General features: G+C 31.4%; 1 protein-coding gene across 1 annotated transcript in view; it reads left to right on the forward strand.

The window, feature by feature from the left end:
- Window positions 1-11,914: 11,914 nt before the first annotated feature.
- LOC124358259 overlaps window positions 11,915-23,494 on the forward strand; it is a 145,896-nt gene continuing 134,316 nt past the window's right edge. Inside the window, exons 1-2 of the mRNA XM_046810552.1 lie at window positions 11,915-11,932; window positions 14,145-14,333. Of these exons, the coding sequence (XP_046666508.1) occupies window positions 11,915-11,932; window positions 14,145-14,333 (207 nt within the window). The remainder of the gene's footprint in view (window positions 11,933-14,144; window positions 14,334-23,494) is intronic.

The following is a 23,494-nucleotide window of genomic DNA, read 5'->3' on the forward strand; positions in this document are numbered from 1 at the left end:
TTAGTAGAATGCAATGCCGCAAACCGGACTTAAAAAGGATTACCCTATCTAAAATGGCAGCATTTAAAAGTTTCTTATCGTATACAGAGATGTTTTCGGAAATAACATTGTTGCGATTACTGTTTCCAACACATAAGAACTAATACATAACATCATTGAAGAAACCCGGTAGGGTAATACTTTTTAGGTCCGGTTTGCGGCATTGTGTTCTACTAATCAAGACCTTTGAATGCATCAAATCTCGACACATGCTCTAATTTAAGATTTTCTTTTGAATCATTGAAGATCGTCCCCCTGATGAGATACAAACCTGACAGTCAATCACATAAAAAGTTAGATTTTTATGGGTTATATTTAAATATGAAGTCTCATTGCTTTACAAAAAATGGATAACAGCTATTAAGCCGTTCCTACACTTTTCAGATACACTCTTAAATGAAATACATGTACATAACAAATTTTAATCTCCCTGATGTCACTTGCTCCCAAAAAAAACCAAATGTATGTCAAAATTATCATTTCTCTAGTTAATTAAAAATAGCAGGTTTAATCAATGGCAGTCACTCGGGATTTATCTGTTGTATAAGAGATTATAATACATATTGAATCTTACACTGTTGCATGACATATGTTCCGGTTTGTCACCAATCCTAAAATGTTTAGTTCTTACATCATACATTCAATTTAATCATTCAGTTTGAATGTTCTAAGAAGGAGTTGTCCTTTGTTTTATGTTACCATTGTTGTTGTAATTGTCGTTTATTGCCATTATCAACTGATATGTGATTATTGTTTTAAATTAATTTATACAGTTTTATAAATATTTTTACTATACACAGACATATTTTTTTAATGACAAACATTGCTATGAATATTGTATATACGCACATAATATAATAATTCCCGTCACGCACTTTTTTATGGTGCATGGGCCTTGTGATAAATTTCCAAATATTTGTTGCTGAATAAATATGGTATAGTTGAAATGAAATTAAATGCGATTGTAATATACATATATGTAAAAAATGTAGTATATTGTTTTGCCATTTGTTAAATACATAAATGAATTCCCGGGCTAAAACGTAGTACTACTGGAGGGCGGATTTTGTAACCACCGTTATATTTTTGAGTTGGGGTATAAACATCCGACACAAATAATTTCCATCAACATTTCAATACCCGATGGTACTGAAAGTTACCAATAAAGAGCAAAAACTTGAAACTGAAAACCTATTCTTTATATTACATGCTTAATTAATGCTCTAGCATTGGTAGTAATTCAAGTTTAGCTACGTGACAAATAAACAGTTTTACGTGCTTCTCGTTGTTATAGTTATGAGTATGAAGAAAATGGATTAATTCATATTCAAAACTTGCCCAGACGAGAACAAAGTTATGAGTGACAAGCGCAAGAATTCTTAGCAACTGACCCAGATAAGCTCACGCCAAGCGAATAAGTAATAAAGGAATATTGTTCTAAGAATTTCACACAGCAAGATACTCCAATATCCAACTTTGTATTTTTCAGATGAAAATTGTTCTTCGAATAGGTTTATTACATTTTAATACAGATGGTTTTTTTAAATGTTGCTGTTTTAAAGAAACAAAATAATTTTATTGTATTTATTGACTGAGCTTTAGTCTCGAGAGAGGCTGGAAATATTTCACTTTTGTCTGTCTTCCTGTCTGTCTATTTACGTGTCTTTCCGCATATTTTGAAAACGAACAAACCTATAGAATTTTTTACATGAAATGTTACATGACAATTCATTTCTATATTAGCAACACAGAGTCCAATTATGGCAATTGTCACCCCATGGGAATTGGCTGAGCATCAGCGAAATATTATATTGCGAATATATTGGTACATTGGTCTTATGGGTAACCATGATATCAACCAGAAAATAGCAGAATAAATAAACTGTGTACAATGATATTAAATTATAAGTAATTCCAGTGTTATTCATGAAGTAAAAGAAAATATGATGGCGTCAATGTTACAAGTCTGTAGCAGTACTTGACTTCAGCGAGCTCTTGCGTTTTAGTACCCTAGCTAACTTACTAGAACTTTTATTATTTGTACACTGGCATAAAACCTAACTTACTGAACAAAACTATCAATGTATCATGTGGCAAGATATCTCGAGAAATATTTCAATTTTAGTTTATTATGCAACTCTATTTCTAAATAGACAATAATTAATTCTTAATGGTGATGGAGTTACTTGATTGGCCGTGTTAGTGCAGGGATTTAAACATTTCTTGTCTGTATTACATGTCTCTCTATCTGTCCACAGGACTTCTAGAGAATGAGATAAACTATAGATTTATATTTTTGCACGCAACCATAACGAAGCCTGTTATTCGACTTGTGGTGTGACGTACTTGCCTTGTTATTATAAGTAGTAGTTGTTGAGAGTTGACACGCACAACCTAACCTAAACGTAACAAACATCCTTTTATGTGCAATACGTAATTTCCATCCGTGTATATTTGTAAATAATTATGAATCTGTATGTATTCTTAACATTTTTTTTATTGTTATTGATCGTGAATTCAAAAGTATAAATAACGTATGCGAAATATATTGGTAAAGGATATTTTTTAACATATACAAAGGATTTAAAACATTACTTTGGAAAGTTTTTGCTGATTGGTTTTTTTTTGTTCGGAAGTCAAAATTTTACTGGTAAAATTTAGTAGAACACGGTGGTTAAGGGTTGAAAGAAAAGTAAAGTAAGTTTCTGTAAGTAAGTAACTATATTAAAAGTAAGTTACGTTCACTCCATTAATGAAGTTCAACTCTCTAGTTGGGAATTTTAGATATAACTATGAAATTCAGCCCCAATTATCCCAAAGTCTACGCGATAAAAAATATCAACCCGAACAGAGTATCATAAATAACAAGACCCTAAGTTAATAAATATTTCAGCTGAGATTAATTTTTACATATAAAAGCAGCAAAGATGAATGAAGATCAAACTTTGCCATTCAAATTTACCAAAAGCTGGCACATGTATTATGATTTTAATCAAGAAAACTGATTACACTTTAGTTTGGCATAAAAGCAGTAAGGCATAAAAGATAACCCTACACAGTTTGTCTAATAAAAATACAAATCCTTTCCAAAGTTTGATATTATGTTCTTAAAATTCGAGTTAGCGAATTTTCGGCAAAAGAGCGCGTTACTTTTAATTTCATTAGCGTAACACAAATGGTTTCTGGGCTGTGCTACTGGTTCAACTAATAAAATAGTACCAAGTTCATCTAAAACACTATAAATTATATTCTAATTAAAGTCTATTTTAAAATTTAAGGAGAAGCTTTTTCTGTACTTTACATTCATAGCATTGTTAAATGATACAATTATGCTACCTACTCTGTAGACTAAACTTTTGTCAATAAAATATATTACAAAACATCATTTACATGTCTTTACAAATACAGGCAATAACTCATATTATAAAATGTATTTAACAAAAGAAAGCGTTAAAATTACTTACATAATTTGTTTTTTATAATTTTCTTAAATCATTTCATATTTTTACAAAAGATTTGTGACAAGTGGATGTGTGTGAGGAAGAAAAGTATATGTAAGAGAGTTAGAGAGAGATAGAGAGAAAGATAGGGAGGAAGAGTGAGTGTTGAAGAGGGGGGATGAATGGGTGTTGGGTGTGTGTGTGTGTGTGTGTGTGTGTGTGTGTGTGTGTGTGTGTGTGTGTGTGTGTGTGTGTGTGTGTGTGTGTGTGTGTGTGTGTGTGTGTGTGTGTGTGTGTGGGAGAGAGAGAGAGAGAGAGAGAGAGAGAGAGAGAGAGAGAGAGAAGGAGAGGGAGGGTGGGAGGGAGGGAGAGAGAGCGCGAGTCACGTTGGGTTTACTTTAAAAATGAAAGTCCAGATAAATAACGTTTGATAAGGTATTATTTATGGAACACAAGGTTATTTTATTCTCATTCGGGACACGTAGCCGCGAGTGGTAGACCTGTGGCGGTTGGTTTATCAGGAGTACCAACATTGATAGTGTGTGAGTCTCGCATACGAATTGCACCACGTGACCTGCAACACATGGCTGCCATAGGGAGTCGGTTACGGCAATAAAGTTGAGTCGGATTGTGAAAAGATGTACCCATTTTACTTGCTGGTTCATAAACACGAATTATAAAATGCAAGCAAATCTCGTTATGAATTAGTATCAATTAAAATATCCCTTCCGGTTTAGTTGGTATGATGTTATTGGTTTTTACGTGATTGAATAAAAACACATAGATAGATGCCATTAGATTTGTATAAAGTGCTCTGCATCTCTCTTTACAAAGGTATCTCCTTTAAATCAGGGATTTATTATTCAATTTAAATATTTTTCGTGTTATTAGATTTTTGTTATAAAATCCACTCAAACATTTTATTCTTGTAATTGTTTGGTCAAATTCCTAGTCTTTAACATTATCAAAGTTAAAATATATTATTTACTGCCATTTTGAAAGTTCAAAACCTTATAATAATAATTAATTATTTAATATATCATATTTGTTTTGTATTGATTGGTCTTTTTACCTTAAACATTTGACCTAATTTGTTAGTATCTAATTTATTGGATTTTAAAATATTATTATTTATGAAAACGCATACAGACGTACAGACGGGAAAATAACCACCGGATACCTATTTTTATAAGATGAATTGTATTTACTTTTATTATGTGCTATAATGTGATATTACTCTGTCCATAGAGTTACCGGAAACCCTGTATAATAGTATATTTGAATGACCTGTTAATTCGTCCATACCTTTTTTATTTTGCTCTAAAATTCATATCAGCTGAAATATATCATTTTTTCAGACTTTGTCAAACTTTGAATGACAGTCATTTTTAAATCTTACGACGTATCAAAAAAGTCCAAGAATAAAAATTCTTTGTAACTACGTAATATTTTTAAAAAATGTGACAAAAATACAGTTTTGCACGAATAAAAATGGCAGCCATCTTGGAACTTGTGCAAATACTACATATATACCATTTATACTCTGGATCTTTTTAAAGATTAAGGATAAAAGATCGTGTCCATGAACACACGTAGGTAATAGAATGCAGCAACGGTCCCACTCGAGCTAAGTTGCCTCCTAACTCACGTTTCCTTCCACAGAATTATTTTATACTTCGGACTGTCTCATACGTTCCTGTTGATTTAAACTAAATTTGGTACAGCACAAAACCGATGTGTCACCTATATCTGGAAACCATGGATTTCAGAAACGGCACATCACTCAGTTGGTAGAGCATCTTCAGTGTTAAAGGAAATTTGACATGTGCTGTTCGCTGTCCGTGTTGGCTGGAGAGCCTGGAACAGAGCTGCTTCCCCTTTTTCTAAAATGTCATGACTGAGATATAGTGTGATCCCTCCTCATGGGCTCACAACAGCAGGCGGCCCTCTCCCCTAAGTATCCCATCCTGAATATCCTGTCACTCCGGAAGCAAAGATCATTTTAGAACAGCAATGAGAGCACTAAGTAAAATTGAAGAGCTAATAAAAACTTCACCTTTCTATGAAATCGATATATTACATTCAATTCATATTCATAAGTTTTTTTTCCACTTTTAAAATCATAGTACCATTTGAAGGATTTATGTATCATGATCAGAAATAAAGGGTGATCCAATCGGTCCTTTTGAAACCAGGATAGGAGGAAGAAGACTTTTCAGAACATCACCAAATGAAAGGAGCTCTGACAATTACGAGGCCTAGTGATTAAATCAAAAATTCCATCTTGGTCCAGCAAATAGCAGATACCTTCAAGTCAGGATATTGGTGAGTATTTCGACTTCAGTTAAGGTACACCCGATATAACGTTACCTTGTAATTGAGTGATGAAGGGTTGTAGCTGAGGGTTGGTCGCTACACTATGGTAATTACTGGTTTACTACTCTCGGGGTCGTGTTCTACCATTGATTATGACGGTAGTGTATTATCCCAGCCCAATCGTGATACACTGTCTGTCAAGTAATCGTATTACATGTATAAAGTGGAGATAAATCGTCCTGTTTGCCGCCATCCGAGTAATTAGGACAGGGTTCAGAGTTCTATCATAATCACTCATTTCGGAGTATCCGAATAATATGCTTTTCGATTGTGATATAAATTCAATTTTGGTTTTAAGATGGTGCGTAAAAATACATTTTAGTGTTAGTTTATAAATTTAAGTATTGGTTATGCAATATTTTTAAATATTACTTTACAAGACGACACGTTTTCACTCTCAACAGCCAAGAAAGCTTTAATTTGTTATACGGTGTCTGTCTCCAAAGTACCACTCGCCCACCTTAATTTTAAACGGTTTAGAATCTGAACCCTCTTTTAGAGTTCAATCTCGGATAATCTTCTTAATGGATTTCAAAATTATTTCCCTTAAATTTTTTAGTAAATTATCCATAGACTAATAGCTTATATTAAAGGTATTGATGAGATAAAACCAGTGACACCAGAAAACACGTTATCCAAAATATATACACTCTGAAAAAGACTTTTGTTTTCCCAAAAAAATGGACTGTTTAGACGATCTTTATTTTTAAATTGTTGGAAAAAGAAGAAAGGTAGCGAAAGTTGGCACGACCCAATATAAGGTCCATTTGAGGTTGAATTGTTCCTTTACAGTTAAATTTTTAGCTACCTCTCACTGTCCCTTTCTGGGGTAAAATAGAGTAATTTTTACATTTATTACAACCGTCTTCAGTTGATTTTTTTGTTTATCCCCAAAATAAAGTTAAAGATTATCATACGTTCAAAATGGTTGGGGAAGGATTTTGGGCCACACTATATACTCATATTAATTTTATGCTCCTCTGAAGCGCGTCTTAACAGGTATTGAACAGTTCAGAGTATCAGAGACAAATGTTCCCTTGTATTACACCCGTGTCGTCGAAAACGGAAATTGTATCAGTTCAGCCGGCTCTGAGAGCCATTACTCCTTACAAGCAAATGCTTGCCATTATGTTGTATAGCTTTTAACTGGATTTCGCGTCATTTAACATGAAATACTACACTCGATCCCTCTCAAAACCTAAAGCAATCCGAGACCCTTATTTATGTACTTTGGTGACTGTTTCTAACGTTATCATTATTACCCTTCAAACTCAAGTGGAAGTATTTGTAAATTTAAGGAAAATTGTGTGCAGTGAATACAGTAGGCCTGTATATTATACATACATGCCTACTTTTCCTTATAATGGATTCAACGATCAGGTAATCAGAAACCTTTATTCTAAGAAAGCTCACAAGGAGTTTTTTTCGGACAGTAATGCCTGAATTTTAAAGATAGTTTTAATGGAATGTTGAAGAAATCATTCCAACATTCCAACTATTGTATGCTTTTGTCCTTTCGGATGATTTGAGCCTTCAGGCTGAAACTGTTCACCACATTACTTCAAACTAGACTCTGATGATAATTTGGTAGCGTGCAAAATGTCATTTCAGGACCGGGATACGAACCCGGATAAGCTTAGACGCTCACCGCTCAACTAACAGGGACGGCTTTGTTAAGCAGTGCATGTATTGGCTAGGAATGGCGGCGCGCGGACGTTTATCTAATGAACCTAATGAAATCTACTAACCTAAAACCTTCGAAGTACCTTGTTTAAGTGTAGCAAAATTCTAATAATTTGAGAAATAAGATGTCAATAAATTCCATTATTTAGTTTGTAGTAAACTATATCATTAATATGAACGGTCCTTAAGAACAAAGTTCTTTATATTATAATACTACAATAATAAATTAGTGTTTAGAATATTAGTCACACAAAAATATTTCATACACCTTTTTATGAAGCACATCTAGACTATATTTTACCCTACTTATACAGTATACATATGAAAGCATATTTAAAGGTAAAACAATTAGAAATTTCGATTTCGAATATTGAATACCACTTATAACAAAAAATATTTAATACTAATACCACACACACACACACACGCGCACACACACACACACACACACACACACACACACACACACACACACACACACACACACACACACACACACACACACACACACACACACACACACACACACACACACACAAGAAGTGGAGGGAATGGGGTCATTTATAAGTTTTTCTAATCCCATTTAACTGTACTAATACTATTTCTATCTCTTTTTGAGACCAAGTATTGTTCTCCCCCTTACAATACTTGGTGATATCAAACACTTCGTTACAAGATATATTTATATAAGTATAAGTGTCACTTTTTTATTAGTATTTTACAATATTGGAATTACATAAAAAAATACAATTTGAATACATGTTTCATTAAAACTGAAAATTACATTTAAAGGATTTATGCACAGAATAAATGCAATGAAAAAAAATTAATTTTCAAAACAGTTTTAGTTGCGAGAATTCTTAAATCAGCAGTAAAATTAGTAGTCACCCAAACAAAAATGTATATTACCCACAATAGTTACACGAGTTTACTATATAGATATTTTTTAATAATAGTAGATTTTCCAACTGTTGTCTATTAATCAGAATAAATCTTGTATTTCCACAATAGGCATTTTTTAAATTGTTACGTTAGTAAAGAACATAAATTAAACCTTAAGTCAATATCAGAGTGATCATTTTTAAATAAGAGTTGTTCACATACTCTCATAACTTTTTTCGCAAGATATACTTAACTACTATCAAATATTATTATTTTGTTTTAAATTGCACAAAAATTAAGATATTTGTAATACTATTCTAGTGGATATAGAAGGTAAAAGTATTTAGGTGAGATAATTATTTTTTTGAATAGTTTAAATATATCTATTATAATATAGTATCAGCAAATAATAACTCTAAAACCCTTAAATAATTCGGATTTTAAGTTTTATATTCCAAACATACTGAGTTTAGGCATTACCAATGCTGGGGCAAAATGTAATATCGTGGTCTTTGTTTGGACTACTTTTCCGAGCTAAAAGTCAAAAAATGCAACGTAGAGCTCTCGAATTGAAAGTTTATGTGCTCCCGTTTAGCCAAACGAACAATGCACGAGGCTTATATCTCCCATAGGAAATCTAGCCTTGTAGCCGTCTCTGTATCACACTGCATGTAACGTAATGTAAATAGAAAATTTATTTACGAAGGGATCAAATATTAACTAATAGTAATAATATTAAACTAATAGTATTAAATTATAATGTTGAAATTGTAAAATTAGTTCCTCTGCTATGCATTTTTATTGTTATATTTTAAAAAATAAATTACGTATGGTTAATTACATACTTAACCATCCAGCAATATGTCAATATCTCAATATATGTATACCAAGTTAGTTGCTATATAATTATGGGATACTTTTTTTAACTTACATCAGCGCTTTTGCATAACCTTAATCAAAATAAGTTTTTCTTTTATTTTAAACTTTTGTGATTAAAAAAGTCTTGTGTTTTCCCCATACACCCTATATTCTTCTAGGCACATTTTTGTACAAAATCGGCCAATTACAATTATCCTCTTACCAGCGCTTTAGAAGTATTTCTACATAACTTTATTAGATATGATTCAGCGCGCGCGTGCACACATACACCATTAATTTTTAAAATGACATAAACAATCCATCTTTTCAAATTATTTAACAGACTTGCAGTTTGTTTATAGAAGAGAAAGCATAGAGTAAGCTTGATGTTAACAACACTTCTGATTTCAAACTCTTATCCAACCACTGTTCAGCACAGAGTAAGAAAATGAAAAGTTTTAATTTAAAAAAACTTTCGATAAGTTCTAACACGAGGGTGATTGAAATAGGCTAATTTTGTGTACAAAATCTACCAAAAACCATCCTTATAACGGTACTTATTGTGTTTAGAATTTCATAGTAATATTTTTAACTGAAAATTCCATTCAAGGTTTATAAAGATTCCACTGAAGAGCTGACGTAAATACACCAACAATCAGATTTGATTTCTATAAACAAAGTAAGAGGGTTCACCGTACAGATATATGTAATAAGGAATCATTTATTTTTCTAACGAAAATTCCAGTTCAGTTTTGATCATCTCTAACTTTAAAATTGTACCAAAAAGAAAACTTTTACGCCATAAAATATCTTGGCAACATTTGAGAAGGAAATCAGGATCAGAGAATTAAGTTAAGACCTATTTTTCGTTTACAATGCAATTGCAAGTACTCTGTCTCCGGATAGTAATTGCTCAAAGGCTTTCGATCGGCTTGAAATTAGATTGAGCGCTATTGGAGTTTAACAGCAGGATTCTCTGAAACTTAGATTACAATCGTATTACTGGAGAGGTCCGCCTAAATGTTATTAAAATAAAGAGCAAAGCCTTTCTCTCAGCTTTATCTGTTATATCTATTTGTAAGATTGATAATGTATGCTTATCATTGAATGAGCGTATACAAGGCTACCAACTTAGCGTGGAAATTAATTTGTTTCTTTAAGATGATAAAGAATTATAATTTAAAAATTAATATAATTATGACCTATAAACTGCATGTAGGCCTACTGCATATTTCTTTTTTTACGTGTGACCCATGAAAAATGCATTAAGTTAGGTTCTGCAGTCCGAAATAACAATAGGCATAACAACTTTCGAGATATCAAAAAGATTGCAGGAACAACATTAATATTGTAGCCGACCTGAATATTTAAAATGATATAAAAATTGTTGTGTTTAAGCAATGTTGTAAAATAAGCCATTTAAATTTTGACCAAAAGTAAAAGACCTCAATGTTGAAACTTGTCGTTCTTTGGCCTGGATGAGGAACATTACCAGTTAAGTGTAACTACCATTATTAACTTAATTTAGTTAGTTATCGTATTTTATGATATGTCAACTATGTTAATTTATACTTTTAAAAACTGTTTATACGCGCTTGTGCGAAGCAACAGCTGTAAAACACTAAAACATGGTTTAGTTCCTGAAGCCAAATAGATGAGACATACCCGTCCCTTTCATAATAGGAATGTCCGCTGTATTGAAACCGATAAAATAGTTGAAATAACACTAAATCTGAAAGTTTAAACATTCTTTTTCTGTATGTGTGCAATAATAATGTTGAACAAATACAAAGTGCTACCATTTTGAAACTATTATTACCAGTAATACTGGCATACGTACCGAGGACCGTATCGGTTTGATATACTATATATGGAGATACAAACATCGACCCAACCAGAGCAGAATTACTAGTAGTGAATGCAAGTAATATCGGATTATCAGTTTGCCATAGAGGCAGCTCCTGTAATGTTTGTATGCTCAGTATTCAGTAACGCGCGCGTGGCTTAATTAAAGCCCGTGGATATCTGCGAGTACACTAGCCTGGGATACGGTACAGACTGTGCTGTCAATATCACGAGTCTTATACTAACTGTGTTCTTTGTTTACTGTTGTTTGCGTTCTCCTTCATAACTATCTATCTAGGTTCATTGTTGGTTAGTCAAGATAGGAATTTTCCTCTATAAATTTCATAACCAATAACTATTATATTTTATATTTTAAGGTACACTACAGGTGTTTCAGAATTCTCTCTATAAACCTAGTGAAGTATATAATAAAAGGAATGCTCTTAGCTGTTTTTGCGTTCTTATTACTTTACTTAATTTCTATCGACCGAGCTTCGACCAAATAAGTTTTTTATCAGATATAAAAACTACCTAATAAACTTCTTATCGAATTTATCAGTTCAATTTCAAACACAAGGACCTCAAAAGGTATCAAAGTTAAATAACCACCATTTTGAAATATAATTTGAATATTTCCAAAATGTTATTTTTGATGAATCCATTAATAAGTAGCAAAGTTTGGTTAAATGTAGTTGAGTACTATGATTCTAAAAAATACATAAAAAACGAATAGGTAATTAATAACAAGGAATAGTCTATACATTCAACAATAATTTAGCTCTTTTTGGGCAATGGAACTGCATCTTAAGGTATGTAGAGAGAGTTTTAAACCACTTTGATGTTTAGTAGATTGGTTAAAATATACAATCACTCATAATATGGTCTGGAGGACAGCATTATAATAGCTTTCGGCGCAAAATATCCCGGGTTTGAATCCCTTTAAACCCTACTGCACATTTTCTAAGCTTTTCTCTTAGAACGTTGCTCTTGCGTAAACGAAGTAGAATAAGTACATAGAATATTTTCAATTGATTATTACCTGATTACTTACTGCTTAAGTTTTAACTAACCCTTTGACTCAGATTTTCGAAGATCATTGCAGTGGGAAGTAATTAGTTTTGGAATGCTTATTTTATATCCGACAGGATAAAGTGTATTAGTTATTACTAAAACTTAAGCTCTAAGGGAAAGCGATTTTACTTGGTAAAAAAGAGAATATATATTCAAATATAATAATAGCGTATGAATTTAAATGTCTCGGTAAAACGACAAATGCGTAATGAGAGGGAAGTAAAGTTTTAATATACTAAGAGAATTTCATATGTGTAAACTTTATACTTGCATTTGGCAAGTTCAAAAATTTAGTAAGATTTAGTTGAAAACTGAATTTAATCTAAGCCTATTTACCATTTGCCGTAACATACCAGCTATCCTCAATACAACGCTATCGCTAATTGAACAGTGTATAAAATATGGCTTTTTCAATATTTAAGAGTGACTCTAAATACAAAACGCTGAGTTTTAAAGATTTTTGGAATAACCCGACAAAATATTCCAGAAATTCTAAGAAAGCTACATTTAGTACATGGATTGGTTTTCTTATCCAAATTGTGTTATGATGTTCGTCGAGATTTACAATGTATACAAAGTGTGAGATAACAATTCTTTTAAATAAACTATAATTTCTAAAACCCATTGTTACTTTATTCTATGGTGTTCAACAGTTTAAACATTTTCACGTAGGTATCAAACTTTTAAAACTAAAAAAATCTAAAATTTAGTAACTTTGAAACTAAAGCTATTAACACAATATGTATAAATAAAGTTAACTTAGTCTTTTAACATTTTTAAATATATTTTACTTGTCTATGTTGTGGATAAGCTGGTTAAATTTTTCATTAAGAACCTTTTTCAGTGTTATTTGTACACCTAAATAACATTTGCTGCTTACATCTCGAAACTGTATAACAATGCATTTATTAAAACTAAGTTGCATTATTGACCATTCAATTCTTCTAAGTTTTCTTTAAGACGATAAATTTTGAGAATAATTATTTTCTTTCGTAATTTCTATGAAATGGCTTATACTAAGGCACATATCAAAATCAAAATAATTTTTAAAATTATACACACTTTATTACATTTATAAAAATTAATTATCACTAATTTCAAACTAAAGGTAATCCAAATCTATAAAAACATTCCGAACCCTGCCCTTTTTACGTAGTTACATTAGCGTCCATAGCGGTAACATTCATAATTTACATGGGTTTATCGTAGGCTTACTGACAGTGGCTCGCATTTACAATTTAAGGCCACGAACTTCGTTCAAAATATTACATATCACGCTCTGACTTTTCTTTGTATTTTTATCCAAGCATCGGACAATCGTTATAAAACCCAAGATTTGATTTAAAAGGCTTATCCTTAATTCTAAAACAATATATCTTACCCGTTTAGTCTACTAAATATATCGGTAATCTTATTTTTATATCCAAAAGACATTTCTTTAGAACCGAGTTAGCTAAAGAATATTAATTTAATATACATCAGAATTCTTTATAATAATTATATACAGTATTATATTAAGACATGAAGTATAAATAACCCACACGGTAGAGTTAATATTTAAATGTGCTCTTTTTAAAACCCTTTCGTGTCGCTTTTACTTCCCAGGAGAATGCTTACTTGGAGTAAAAACTATAGGAACAGGTCAGAATTAAAAATCAGTTTAAGTTTCGTGAGGAGATGAAACAAATCGAACCAAATATGCTTTTTATATGACAAAATCCTAGTTTTTTGAAGTTTACAAAACGTCAAACGTTTTAGATAACTCACTTATATAATATTTGTATCTAGTTAGTTTAAAATTTAAGGTTAAAAATGCTTTATTTTACCGGACGTTGTGGTTAAAAAAAGCGCCCTAACACTTGGTTGACTTCTGGATAGTCCATTTCAACCCACACGTTGTGTAACTAAAACCGATGTATCACTTTCATCTGAGCACCCTTGTATTTCTAGGAGCTGTACTACACTAACAATAAATGTAGTGATTTTGGGGTGGAAGTGTGGACCAAGAGGGCTGTTCTAATACGGAGGATGACTGTTGTAGTCGGTGGTGGAACTCTCTTAGTGTTAAAGGTTGTTGATAACATGGACATGGGAGAATGCTTTCTTCTGCCCACTTTGCGCGAAGAAGCTGGAACAAAGGTGACCTTCCCTTCTTCCAAAGTGAAATGACTGGGATATAGAGCCCGCTATCCTTTCTCGTGGGATCTCTGTAGGACGCGGCTCCTATCCCCAGCCTTAACAGCCCTGAATATAATGTCACATCAGATAAAATCACGAAGGTCCCATTTAAGCCTAAGTGCAATAACATGTTTGTCATCTTCTTATCATAATTTAACAAAACTAGATTATCATGGGGACCAAAGACTTAAAGGGGACTTCCAAACCATCACAAAAAATGAGTAGGTGAGTTCCTTGAAAATACAGTAAAGAGCAGCGGTCACCTATCCAAGTAGAAGCCGCGCTCAGAGCTGCTTGACTCAGTTATCTTTCAATATTCGCAATACTCACTAGACAGCGTCATTGGATTCTACCATTTTTACTATATGGTAAAAGAACCAGATACATTTACATAGTAAATCTTCGTTGCCTTGCCAAATGTAAGAATTAGGATAGTTACCACTTTGTTTTAACAGAAGACAAATATTTCAAGATTTTAAATGTTGGATTTTCAATCTTATAAGAACTGTAACATAAGCACAAGCTAAGTTTTATAAGGAACAGATCTTTTATATCGCTTGAATGTTGGAATTAACCAAAGAAAATTGGTTTGAATGTTTGACGTTGTGTAGATTACACTTATACTACATAGTCTTTTTGAAGAAAAATTTCGTATTGTTTTGGATTTTTATAGGAACTGTTCACAGTACACAGAATTATGGCAGATAGTAGTAAAGTTTATACTCTAAGCTAGAACAGTGAATTCTGTGTTTTTTTATTGCTTTTCATTATAAAATATGTTGTTATGATTATCAACAAACCCCAGGAATTATGCCTTAAATTATATGAATCTACAGTTTTGTATAAAATATTAGAAATATATGAGTGTTCCTTTAGGAATGTTGGTTCAGAGATTTTGATTATATTGCTTGTGCTATTGTCACCAAATGTGTATATGATAAATTTAGTGGTTTACATTTTATTAAACATGTGTTTATAATTTGAACATTACATATTGTTGTTAATTATGTTTCATAAAGTATCAAGAAGCACACACATAACACACTATTTATCATTACAAATTGGTTTTAGAAATATTGTTTTTTTCTTTGGTTAAACAATTAATAGTCTTCGGGCTCATTAATAATATTATTTATTTATATATTGGCCATTCTTCTGATACAAACTGGTAACTTTCATCTATTACATTTGTAGTTTTATAATAAACTACAAACAACACTGAAAATTATGATTCCATTCTCTTTTGACATAATAAATCAAATGTATGGTTTAAGTTTAGAAAATGTGGGATTTTTTATTTGTTTATAATTTTTCATGAGTTTTATTTAAAATTTGACGCTATGTACAGTACATATATAAGGTTCATTTGTAACAACATTACCACGTATACTATTTCAAAACACATCATTTATTGAAAAGTCTCGAAAAAACATCTTATCTTGGACCTTACCTTGAAAGTTTAGACAATCAAGCTGTACTGGATAGTGTTAGAAAATCAATTGTTTTGAAAATCTTGAGATTCATTCATAACTAGTCAGTCACTACTTATGGGAAAGAAAAGCAAAAAAACTTTTACTTGATGGCGCTTTATAGCAGTGATATTTGGATATAATCTTATAACTCATGTATTACATCATTGCTATACAGCTGAATAATCCATAGGACAGAAATGTGAACCAAAACATCCCTGCAAATTAAATTGTGTATTATTAATGAACATTAATCTAATTTATCTCTGGGCATTTGGAAGAAGCATGACGTTCATACTGTACAATTTTAATTTTACTCAAGGAGAAAAGAAAAACTGGGCGAATAGAGCCAGCTCCCAGGGCTGCCGTTTTTAAAGGTGCTGTTTAGCTCTCTGATATTGCTTTTCGTCGGAAATGAGTTTCAGTGAGACTTTGACAATGGAAAATATGAATCAAACATCGATGTTCCACCCAATAGGTCCTCCCTTGATTAAAAATTTAATTTTATAGATTGTGAAATAGCAATTTTAAATAGTAAACTAGTATTAATTAGAAGTGTACCCAAGTAATACTGTACGTTAAGGCTCAATCGTAGGGAATTTGTATTCAATATTGATTCATAAATTCTATAAAAAATTGTACGGGATTTGTACCCAACTTTTTTTAAACGCTGGCACGGAGGGAGGGGGAAAGTTACAAATATCTCAGGTTATGTAACATTTAATGTTGTGTTACTAATAATTTAGTTACAAACTTCACCACTTCTCTTTATCCCCTTGGCTGACACTAATATAAGTACTAGTTGTGCTTTTGTTGACTTGCATTAAGTGTTAAAAAACTAATATCCTATAATACATATTATATTTTGGTACTTTTGAGAGCTGGCTGTAGTATAATAAGCGTCAAACAACAAATAAAGAGATAAATTCGCCGTATTCAGCAGTTCTAACTGAGAAATAAGGGTATGTCATTGGTAAAACAATAATTTATGTTATGACATACTTTTTATCTGCTTCTTGAGACGAACTTTGATAATATCTTAAATTTCAATTATTATTTTATTTTCCAAAACGTGTTTTTCCCACTATCTCAAACCGTTAACTAGGTAATTGTTTCATAACTTAGATCAGTATTAGTTACAGGGCAGGAGTACGCCACACCATGTATCGCGTGACAGGCTTAACTGAGGTTCAATGTAAAAATTCTAGTCTACCTTTCATTTCATTATTGGCAGATAGAACGTCAGATAATAAATAAGGAAAAAAATTGTACACCCCCTGCAAACAAAAGAGAAATTGTTTCAGCTTATATTGTGATAAGCATTATACTCAGCCAAATTCCATAGTTAGACATGCACCATCATAAAACATATTCTTGTGTTCACTCAAGTGTCATGCAAAATTTCTAGTCTATAAATAAAATCTTTCTCAAAATATCATGCCACGTGACACATTTACATGTTTTCATTACACATGTTTATAATACCCAATTTACAATAAAAGTCTATACTACAACTCACCGTCAAATTATGTTGTATGTGTTGGGATAGTTAGGAAACATGTGGTAATATGTCACATATTTTAATCTTTTCCGAGTTTATTGAATTTACTTCGAACTCAGTGTTCGGCATATCAAAATGAAGGTTCATTTATGACTTCAAGTATATAGGTCAGTTCATTTCGACACATCGTGTGGACATTCAGACAGGCATGAATTTTTTCTAGCACCTCAAGTGATAGACTTCGCTAACGCTCAGCCAATAAATAAATATATATGCAGATTTATCACTTTTATTCTTTTATTTCAACCATAACAGTTCAATTAAATTAATGATAATTGAATTTTATCATTATGCTAAACGAAATATTAAAAATACTCTTTCATGTAATAAAATCCTTCAGTAAAATTTTGGAGATTGTACAAAACTATTTGTGGCTGAATCTAAAGTCAAATCAATATTTGTATAAGTTTAAAAAATACACTACTTAATACGTAAAAAATACCATTATTTATATAATAGTATTCCTCTTTCTAAGAGATTTAATCAGAAGTAGTAAAACACGTGGTTTAAGACGATTGGTTTCATCTTATAGCGGTCCCTTCTTGGAATTGCTTATTAAAAGAAAATACTCTTCGCGTAAATTCAAGAACGCAGGCAACAATGTGGACTGCCTCAAGGTTTGCGAATAACAGACCTGCAAAAGCGTTAACAGAATTTTTACTCTCCTTAGTTATTTTAATTATGCAATAATTTTGTACTTTTCTGAAAAAAAAAAACCTTTCGAGGCGTATTAAAGTGGCATTACCGAAACCACATTACAATTCTCAGAAAACACTTCTCTTAAGTCTATTTCAATTTGTTAAACTTGTATTCAAGATTTTATTCTTCAATTTAATAAAGAGCGTTGCTCCAGATAATAATTTTTATGTACACTTCATTATGTATAAACATAAATAAAATGAGAAAGTAAAAATTACAAAACGGATTATCGTATGTGAAAATATGTATAGTAAAATATACTTCATAATTGTGGACGTAAATATGTTTGGTAACGGAATATTAATAATGTTTAAGTGACTGTGTCAAATAAAATCTTATACAGTGAGCAGCATTAATAAATATTATTAATTATACTCTTCTTGCAAATGCAATACAGCAGAACATAATACTCTTAGGCCAATTAATAAGCATATTGGCATTTAATAATATAGTTCCTCTGACATATTTCTATGTATACGAACGTGGAAACTATTACAGAGAATCAGAAGGAATAATGCATCAGCTATAGGGATTCATGAAATTTATTCATGCTTGGCGTATTCATTAGATCTCTTCAAATGGTTGTTGGCGAGGTCCTATAGGTCGTCGGTCAATCATGAGAACTTAGTTACGGTAACCCTAATATAGTTTCAACTTCTTGTAAGTCATCTACACAAGTTGTTCATCTACGTAAGTAATCAAACGAGGGTTATCCATCTGAAGTCGTCTAAGTACGGCAGATAATCATACGGAAAAAGAAGTTTTTATATCCCCGGGAAACAAAAGATATTTTTCAGTTTACGAGTTATATCCTTCTATGATTTTTAGTCCAATCCCGTGCTTAGACGTGCACTATAATATAACTCATTCTTGTCTACGTAGAAATGAACTTTCATGTACAATTTAGAATATAAAGATGAAATATTTCTCGTGATTTCTTGTCAAACGATACATTTAAATTTTATACAAACACAGCACAAAAACACAATAAATAAATAAATAAGGAAACACAAAACATTTTATGGACATAGGAATATTTAACATGACACAATATCGCGACCGGTAGAACACATAAGACACTTGACACTAAGTAATTACAATTCCCCGTACGTCGTCCTTCAAAACAGTTTGACGAATATATGTGTTAATATTAACTGTCTATTCACAGTTCAGGACTATAATAAGGAGATGATAAGTACTCCCGCTTAAACATTTTATAAATAATGTTTAAACATAAGTTCATTTATTTTTAATTAAGCGCCATGTTCATGTTTAACATTTAATCTTATTTCACAGAATAAGCCAGTTTGTGCTATCTTTTTCCAAAAAACCCAAAATGTGTTATATTAACTCTACAGTACGGAAAACAAAACAAATATTATTTACACATGTATATTTCTATCAATATTAGTTTCTGGGGAGTAACACATAGTACATCTCACTTTAGAAAATACGAAAAACAAAAATAAACACGGTAAACAGTTTTTTTTTTTTTTTTTTTTTTTTTTTTTTTTTTTTTTTTTTTTTTTTTTTTTTTTTTTTGGGCAATGGTCTTTAATATTATGTTAAACCCCGGCTGTAATGGTAGCCATTTCAGTTGAACCCCATAAGTGCAATGTTAAACCGAAACAATGTGTACCCTTACTTTGGTCATAAACATACTTATATTATGGGTAAAATTAATATAGGTCCAAAGTTTTCTATACATTTGTATTTGAACAATTTTCTACTATATTATATAAATACTGGAATCGTACACATTTTACAAGTAAAATTCTAAACTATTTTAATAAATAATTACATTTAAAAAATTAAAGTTTTTTATGTTTACATTTTTCTGTAGGGTGCGGATTCGTTGGTCATCAAGCCGGTCAATTTCCATCGACGATAACACTTAGTAACAGTTTCAACAATCAAGGAAGTTAACACTTGTAATCAACATTCCCTAAGAATAAAAAGTTATTTGTGTATTAATGGAGAGAAAAGTTTCATTTTGTCTGACTGAGAGTTGATTTTCATGAGACTAGATGTAGGTAAATGCGACAAATCTCATGAGGGCATTTATATGTTTTTCCCTTGATACGCTAACCATTCTGATAAATTAAGTTACTATAAATTTTCAAATAAACTTCATTTTAGGTCTATATTCTAGATAAAACTAATATAAATAACACTTATTTTGATATATTCTTAAAACCTAAAGAATGTCTATTTTCATTGCTACTTATTGGCAATCGTAAAACTGAAAATATCCACTCATATGATATAAAAAATAAATAAGACTTTTGATTATGAAATGTTTTTTATTTTATCCCCTTTGGTACATACACACAGAACGTATAACATTCTTAAATTTATATTGAGTAATAATGAGGAATTAAGTCATTTATATATGGCAATAAGAAAAATTAAACCATGCACATTCATTTCTAGAGGAAAAGTTGACCAATAATGGCAGGAAGCCTGGTATTCTCTAATCGGTAGGTGGCGGTTTCGATTTTCAAGAAAGTCCTTAAAATTATTATGTCGATTCTAGTAGTGGATATAAACCACGCAAACACAATTTATTGTTACTTAATGGCACAGAAAACTAAACTAGAGTGGCTGTTCGTTCCCAAATGTAAACAGAGGGCACAAATGAGTTAAGAAGCAGAGTTTCTGGATTTACCTGATATTTATCTGATAGCGAGATAACAAAAGGTGAAGCTTCTATCAGATAGCTTACACAGTTAATAAATACAATTCAATATCACGCATGGGAAAAAATGTTTAATCGTACATGAGAGGGATTGTAAATAATTTTGTATCTTATAGGGGAGAATGATAATTCTTGTATTTATTTTCTAAAATATCCCTCATATACCATATGTGAATACTCAACCATAGGTGTATTCAATGATGAACATAATTTGTTTGCTCTTTGACTGATTTTTATATGCTATCTTTAAGGCATCTTCGTATTGACCTTTAAGGATAGCGCAACCTGGTTATTCTGCAAATTATTACATTTATGCTAATGATTTCTCATTATTATCTAAGTATTAGTATAATAATATGTAATACGCAACATCGACTTAGATTGAACATCTAAATTATCTGGAAACTGAGCTATAGGTTTGTGATTTTTTACATTCTCTATTATTAAGAGGGCTGGCACCATTTGTCTGTTTATTTGTCTTTCTTTCTATTTTCTACAGAACACCTCAAGAACTGTTAAGTTTATGGACTTAAATTTGGCATGTAGCATTTCTACTCAAACAATATTGAGTTTCATATTGGTGCCATGTTGGTGACTATATTTTATTTCAGTACACCCTTTGTTGCAGTATCCCCTTTAGGTCATGGGTACCTTTCTTGTTTGAACTCTGCTATGAAACCTAAATTAATGAAAAAAACATGATAATGTATCATGTGACAAGATGTCTCGGTACATTTTAATCTGTAGTCAAGATTGACATTGAAGTATCATTTCTACATATACAAAAAAGGTTTTATGGTGATGCATGTCCTTCTGTGGGATTTGGCTTTAGAAAATTTAATATATGTCTGATTGTGCGTCTGTTTGTCCGTAGAATATCTAAAGGATGGAATAATATACACTTAAAATTTGTCAAGTTACTTCTTCATAGCCTTTTACGCGATACCTAATTATACTTTGTTGTTATGATTGTGGTGGTTTTTTAGGTAGAAAGATTCTTTGCTCAATTAATTCCCATTAAAAATGGACAATACAGGAATGTCTATATAATTTTTATCAAAAGAAAGTGATATTAATTGCTCAACCGTTATGACATCACTCTTGAAGTTATTTATGGTTTAATCGCCTAAACAAAAATTCGTAGTTTTGAAACTTAAGTCAAATAAATAGTCTAAATCTGAATGAATATGACTTGCAAAGGCTGCCACTGCGGAGTGTAGCATTAACAGCTCCGGTATCAATTTATCAAAGAGTTTCCTGAAGTTGCTGACGTATCAGAGGGAAATTTGAATGAAAGCAAAGAACTCGGAGGTAAATACTTGAAATGTTAAACCAAATGGTCTGGAAAGAAACACGATCAATCAAAAATATCTCCAAATCCATTAACTTGCGGTAGAATTCGTGTGGCACAGTTTGTGTTGCTCTTGAATACAATTTTATGATCCGTTGCCCATTTAGTTTTTATATCAATTCAGAAAAGATAGCTTCTTGTTAAATCACTGATTTTGGCTTTTCCGCATGTTTATTATGCAAATAAAACATGCTTATATATATATATATATATATATATATATATATATATATATATATATATATATATAATATATATATATATATATATAATTGTTATGTTATGCTTTTAAAATTTGGTAAACAATGGTTACTCCTTTAAATGCGTAGTAGTACAGTCAAGACAAGGACTATGTCTGGGCAGAGCTACAGAGTTGAGTTAAAAGATATTACCCTAATCTTTTAATTAATAAGTTTTCTGTTTTTATTTTGGTATAAAAATAGGAAGCTATGTTTTATCTTTAGAATGTTATGTTTAACATTTTTGTACTCATCCTACTTCAGCTAAAATCTCCTGCTTTCACAACATTGTAACATATTTGTTTGAAATTATTGCACAAAGGACATTTACATTAAAATTGCCTCTAGCTAGGGTAGTGGATGTTTTTCACGGTTATTATTATTATTAATATTAAAATATATAGTGTTCCATAAGACATGTTCCCATGGATTGGCATATTTCTAAAATTGTGGAATAAAAACTAGTTCCCGATTAAAACTTTCTTAAATAATTAATGCGTAAATTTAGTTGTTTTTGACATAAAAATTGCGGCACAGATAAATAGTACATCCTGTTTGATGTCAAGTAAAGAGTTTTAGCCAGCTTATTTATTTATGATAAATACACTTCCAAAAGTTTAAAAGTTGCAACACATCTTTCTAGAAGCTAGGGTAATCCGAATATCGGCTTCTTCGACGTGGTTATAGTTATTAAGAAAGTGAGTATAACAAGGTAGGACAACACAAAACCACGTATCGTTGGCTTAGGCTTTCGTTGAGGTTGCTTGAAAAATGTCAAATCTGTACCTCATTTCATTCTCAAGATGCCGTACGTACAAATAAACCTACTATCAAATAGAAATTAGATTTTAACATCCCTCAGCAGACAAATAGATCAATTGTGAAAGCCCACTTAAATATAGGCTTCAATAACGCTCAAGCCAAATACTATGGATGGACATACACAATAATAAGACTAATTCCCGTCTATGTAGAAACTAAGGTTCATTCAAAATGTATGCGGTATTTTTATCGAGATAACTTGCCACATGATACGTACACAAGGTTATCCATTATTTTAGGTTTCATAGCATTGTTCTAATAATGAAAGTTTCTGTGCGCTATA

This window comes from Homalodisca vitripennis, chromosome 3 (assembly GCF_021130785.1).
Source record: "Homalodisca vitripennis isolate AUS2020 chromosome 3, UT_GWSS_2.1, whole genome shotgun sequence".
Lineage (NCBI taxonomy): Eukaryota > Metazoa > Arthropoda > Insecta > Hemiptera > Cicadellidae > Homalodisca > Homalodisca vitripennis.